This window comes from Rhamphochromis longiceps, linkage group LG1 (genome assembly GCF_057381845.1).
Source record: "Rhamphochromis longiceps isolate RC_006_pf linkage group LG1, R_longiceps_female_GT1.1, whole genome shotgun sequence".
Taxonomy (NCBI): domain Eukaryota; kingdom Metazoa; phylum Chordata; class Actinopteri; order Cichliformes; family Cichlidae; genus Rhamphochromis; species Rhamphochromis longiceps.
The window spans coordinates 19,467,045-19,472,825 of record NC_140557.1 but is presented as its reverse complement, the minus strand read 5'-3'; the positions used below and the strand labels follow the sequence as shown (position 1 = coordinate 19,472,825).

General features: G+C 41.5%; 1 protein-coding gene across 1 annotated transcript; it reads right to left on the bottom strand.

Annotated features, from left to right (window-relative positions):
- Positions 1 to 287: 287 nt before the first annotated feature.
- On the bottom strand, positions 288 to 5,196 carry polr2m (RNA polymerase II subunit M). The gene is made up of 4 exons (XM_085401642.1): positions 4,858 to 5,196; positions 2,744 to 3,340; positions 2,358 to 2,580; positions 288 to 985 (listed from the first exon to the last, which is right to left on the bottom strand). The coding sequence occupies exons 1-4, from the start codon at positions 4,965 to 4,967 to the stop codon at positions 842 to 844; spliced, it is 1,074 nt and encodes a 357-aa protein (XP_085257768.1). The 5' UTR covers positions 4,968 to 5,196; the 3' UTR covers positions 288 to 841.
- Between the last annotated feature and the right edge of the window lie 585 nt (positions 5,197 to 5,781).

Here is a 5,781-nt window from a genome sequence, read left to right as displayed (position 1 = left end):
TACATTTACATTAAGTAGATGAAAAGGTGTATCACACTGATCACACTACAGCCAATGAAGCTGAGACAGCAATTACACCATGTATACAATACAAGCAACATACAATTTACTCCATCAGTACCTGTATTTTATTTCACTGACCTGACTTTTAAAATTTTATACTGAAGAGACTACTCAGGTCAGGTTAATTAAATAAAGTTTATCTCTTAAATATAATTTTTTCTAGAAAACTGATGCCATGAAAACGCTGAATGTTATTTTTAAAAAAACAACAACAAACAGGCATTTAGGAAATCACATGATTTATTTGTTCATGTTACACATTCTGTAACATTGAAGTTTGACATAACTATTTGCAGGCTCACGTCTGCTTCTCCACAAAGCTGTAAACAGTCACCACTGATGAGCTTTAAGTGAATTGAATTATTAAAAATACTAAAAACAGAAACCTCAGCACTCCCAGGATCTGAAAGCCATGATGTCATCAGTCTAAGCATGCTGACAAGAAACACTTTCCCACATGACACATGTTTCAAATTTAGCACTTAAGCGTCGTAGTCAGCAGAAGGTGTTGTTATTCCTGCAGGACGCTGAAACAACTGAACCCACTACAGACTGAATGACAATTAAGTAAGCTAGTTTCTCAACCTGTCATTCAATTTCCTGAGCTGAGTCTGGGATACCGACTATTCCTTCACACCATGCAAAAGACCCTTTTCCTCTCTGAAGAATTGTTGCCCTTGGAGTGAAAATCCTGTCTGATGGGTCCTGATCACAAGGTCCAAAGCCTCTTTCCCTCAGGGCCAAGGTCACACTGGTTTCCCCAGCTGGCCCTCCAGGATCAGTCTTCCTCTGAGGAGAGCTGTGCTCCTTCATCGTGAACCTCTCTGTAGGTAGCCATGGGGCCACCGTCAGGAGTGTAGCTCCCCATAGAGATCTTCAATCCTTCAGACAGTTTCTGGGCTGCCAGCTTGGCCTGCAACTCCTGAAATTAAACACCAGACAGAGAAAAAGCTGACATGAATAGGCTGGTAAACAGAAGACAAGCACATTATTATAAAGCAGCACAGCCACTGCTATTAAACTCTCAACAAAAGTAGGACTGATAATGAGCTCAACCGCCTCCATAAGTTGACAACAGCACACTGTGTGACGTACACGGTCCCGACGCTGCTTGAATGCTGCCCTCTAGAGACAAGAAAGCGTCTCAAGCAGGGCAGCCTTTACCTGAAGATTTCCATCAGAAGAAACAAAGAAATCAATGAACTGATTGTGATAATATTTTAACAGAAGATGAGAGATGGCATTTCCATTAATGACGCTTTAGGACAATGTGGAAGAACAAATATGTTTTATATGAATTCAAGTTTCAAGCATAGAGGAGCGCCTATGTTTGTCTTATGTAATACTCTTCTATAGGGGCGACCGTGGCTCAGGGGGTTGGGAAGCGCATCTGTAACCGGAAGGTCGCTGGTTCAATCCCTGGGCTCTCTGTCCTGGTCGTTGTGTCCTTGGGCAAGACACTTTACCCTACCGCCTACTGGTGTTGGCCAGAGGGGCCGATGGCACGATATGGCAGCCTCGCTTCTGTCAGTCTGCCCCAGGGCAGCTGTGGCTACAACTGTAGCTTGCCTCCACCAGTGTGTGAATGTGAGAGTGAATGAATAGTGGTATTGTAAAGCGCTTTGGGTGCCTTGAAAAGCGCTATATAAATCCAATCCATTATTATTATTATTATTATTATTATTATTATACTCTCGTTCAGCTTTCTCTAATAATAACTGTTAAAAGGTTTAATTCTTAATTAAATTAAAGCATCCTAAGTGTTCGCTATTAACAGCATCAACGAGCTCTCTGAGACTTCATCCCTTTATAAATACTTATTGCACTAAAGTTTTCTTTTCTGCAGTAGCTACTCAGTTTGGAATCACCAGCATGTCTTTGGACTGAGGCAGGAAGCCAGAGTACTTGGACAGAACCCACGCACGACACAAGAACATGCAATCTCCACAAACCAGCCTTCTTGCTGTGAGGTGACGATGCTAACCCACCATTGTATCAGCTGTCAATAAAAGTCCTGACTTTTTAAAAATAGTGAGAATCAAAGTGTAAGATGCTGATTGAATTTATGGCACAAAGGACAAGAGGATAAACATGATTGTTGTTCAGATAATTACTTAATTTTCTTTTACCAAATATTAAATAAAATTTATGTCTATTAAAAATGTATTTCTTGTATAAAAGGAGACATTCAGAACAGCTTTGGTTGAACCATATTGCTAAGTGATCTAGGGAGGCACTGGCTGTTTCCACCCAGCCTGTTTAGCCTCCTTAGAAGGGCACTCGGCCTCACTAACCAGCTGCTTCTTGGTTTGCTTCTTCAGCAGTGCAGCTGACTCCTCCAGAGATAGGAGCTGGGCTGGATTGTGATGGAGAGGGGGGAGTCTGGCAGCAGTGATGTCATCCAGGTGTTTTCTGTCCCGCTCCCTCCTGGCTTGCACAGACAGCGGCGATGAGCCTTCAGAGGACTGACTGGGTGACGAGGATCCTGATGGAGAGATGTCACTTCTATGAGGCAGCCTGGAAACACATTAAGGTGCATATTTTTTATACTCAGTTAACTTACACAGAGGACAAAAAGGCAGAATGGCAAACTATGTCAAATGTCTTACTGTATAAAATCTGGATTATTGGAGCATTTTTGTTGGAAATGTTCAGAAAACAGTAAATAAAGTCCACTCACTGATTTGGTTTAAATTTTTGCTTCCTGGGAGCTGCAGACTTCTCTGTTTTTTCCAGGACAGTTATATAGTGAGGCTTCTTTGGTGGTTGCTTTCTGAGAAAGTAATTGTCTCTTGCACTGCTGTTTAATGGCTCTTTGGATACGCTGCTGCCACCAGTAGTAGTTCCAGACAGCGTGACCCTTTCCAGGGCCTCCACAAGGTCACCCTCTTTTGTTTCATCAGAGTTCAGAGAGGCCCCACGAGCCACCGTTTCCATGGTTTCCACAGCAGTCGCTCCGGAGACAAACGGCTCTCGTTGCTCGTCCAAAGTGTGGTTTTCTTGCACTTGAGCTGAGGCAGGTGAGGTCTCGCTCTCCTGTGCAGCATCACCTGCAGCAGCGTCATGTTGCCTGTTTTGATGCGAGGCTGCTGGTGTGATGGAGGCAGCACGCCGGTGAGCAAAAGCCTGCTGGTACTTGGACTGTAACTCTGTCCTCGCAACAGACACTAGGCTTCGTCTCCTCTCCTCCTCACTGTGGTCATCAATGGCAAGACACACTTTATCTGCAAAGTCTTTTATCTTTTTCCCTTTGTCAGGTAGCGTCTGCAATAACTTCCTGCAAACAACACAAACACATCATTGTAAAAAGTATACTTCAAGCAATATTTCAATACACAACGAGAGCAACAATAAATGTCAGACACATACATGTCTGTAACCCCTCCCTGACCCCAAATAAAAGTCTTTCATGCCATGTTTTCCTCTTAATTGTTGATAAGGGCAGCCAAAGCTGATACTGATCTACTTCATGGTCCTACTTCCCATACAATCACATTTTTGATAAGAATTTTTTTTTTTTTTTAAACATATTATGTTACATTATGTGAACAAAATCCAGGAAAACTTGTCTGGAAATATTATGTGGTGCAAGTGTAACACAGAAAACTACTGATGCACTCCAACAAATTATATATAATTTTTTGAGTAAATTGGCAGAAAGATACAAATGGAGGCAGTATGACGCATCTGATGCAGTGATGAAAACCTAAGGCCAGATTTACCAGCATGTTGCACCAGCACAAGTGGGTTTTGGCATTTAAAAAAAGTATTTAAAAAAAAAAAAAGAGTTTCTTTATCAAGGTGTGAAATATAGGGAGGAGAACATTTAAATAAAGCATATAAACTGATCGACCAATGCCAGCAACATGTGTTTTACTACTAACTACATATTTGAGGTTTGAAAAAAAAATAAAAAATAAATAAATTTGCACCTTATTCTGAAATGACTGCACCCGTGTTCAGAAAACAGCCCCACATTTGTAAATCACCCGTAAAACTGAACACTCCTATTAGTGCCATTTGGCCTCAGTGACTAAATCTGGCAGTGTAAATGTCTAAGTATCCTCAGCAGTTGCTGTTATAGGTTAACTGCATCTGTAAAGGTGTTCCCATATTAGTTAAACAGAAAGAGGATTTCTGTGTTTCTGATGGTATTAATAATAATGGTAGTTTATCGTTTTCAAATGGTCTACTTTTTGTTTTTATTTTAGTTAAATAAAATGTTTTGGTTTTTTACATCTAGTTTTAGTTAACTATAACAAACTTGCTGGAAAACAGGAAGATGGGTCAAAAGTATGGAAATGGTCACTGACAATACCCTGGTAGGCTTCAGAGTTTAAATCATGCTCAACCGGTGCTAGGGTGCCTAAAGCGTGTCAAGAAAATGTCCCTGACATCATCATCATTATTGTTACCACAACTAGCTCCCTGAACTGTTCATACAAAGCAGCATGCATCCATACTTTCATGTTTAAGCCAATGTCTGATCGCACCGTCTGTTGCAGCAGAAATCGAAACGGGTGTACCTAAAGTGGCCGCGAGTGTTTGTTTTTTTACCCCATGTTACAGCAGAGTAGTGTCGCCCGTGCATCGTTTTTTACAAAAAGCATTTCATATTTTCACCTGAGCCAAAGTGGACTTATATAAACACGTCGTCAGTAGATCATCTGTCTTAGTTTTAGGGCATATTCCTGAACACATAGAAGTCACTTTACCAAACCGGATCAAAGCTAACGGGATGGCCGTGCGCATAAGTGTCACGCTTCTCTCATACAACCTAAGGGTTAAACTTACTTGTTACTGAGGATCCCTTCTTGTCGGAGTAGCAGTTCCTGTAGTTCTTCTTTACTCAGGTGTCCCAGGTCTCCCACCTCTCCCTGGCGCTCTGTCCACGACGAGGACATCACTGTTAGCTAAAGTAAGCTAACTACAGCCATCCACAAACAGCACGAGCCCGCTTTAAACTTCAGCGTAAACACGAAGGTTTGCGGTAAATCTAACGGTTGATTGATTCCTTTTTTATTAGAGAGCTTCAGAAAACTCTTTAAGTGACAAATTCACTTCTTCAACACATGACACAACAACATTTCAAAGTGGGACCCTTCTTCTTCTTCTTCTTCTTCCTGTGTGGAAAAAATAGCCTTCTATCGCCCCCACTGTACGGGACACGGTAACACACCTCTTCCCTACAAAGACTATGAAGCTTCTTTGCTGCCCTCTCCCGGTCAAACGTGGTAACCAGCCTGGATGCAAGAGCTTTCTCTCTTAGCAGCGCGATCAGTACAGACAGTCTGGACTGGGCTGGTGTCTCAGATTTTCCACAGCTGCATTTCCTGTCCGGATGTTTTCCGATCCACTTCTCACTCAGCTCAACTGACAATGAATGACCCAAACACAGCTGTGTCCTCTCCAGCCTGTGTCAAAGTTCAAAGTCAGTTTTGGTTGCAGCTGTGCCGTTGGAACAAAGTCTCTGCAGACTTTACCTTTAGAGTTCAGACTCTAAGTCAAAGTTTAAAGTTTTCCATTTTTTCCTGAATGTATTATTCCAAGACCTATTTCTCAAGTATCCCAGATATTGTCAAAAAGAGAAATGCTTCTTTTTTCACGCTTATCTTTGTTAATCAATTGTAATTAAAGTAAACATTAAGTTTTATTTTTTTAGTCCTGTCAAGAGATTCATTCTAAAAGACACTTCTTCAGCTGAGAGTCAGAGAGTAG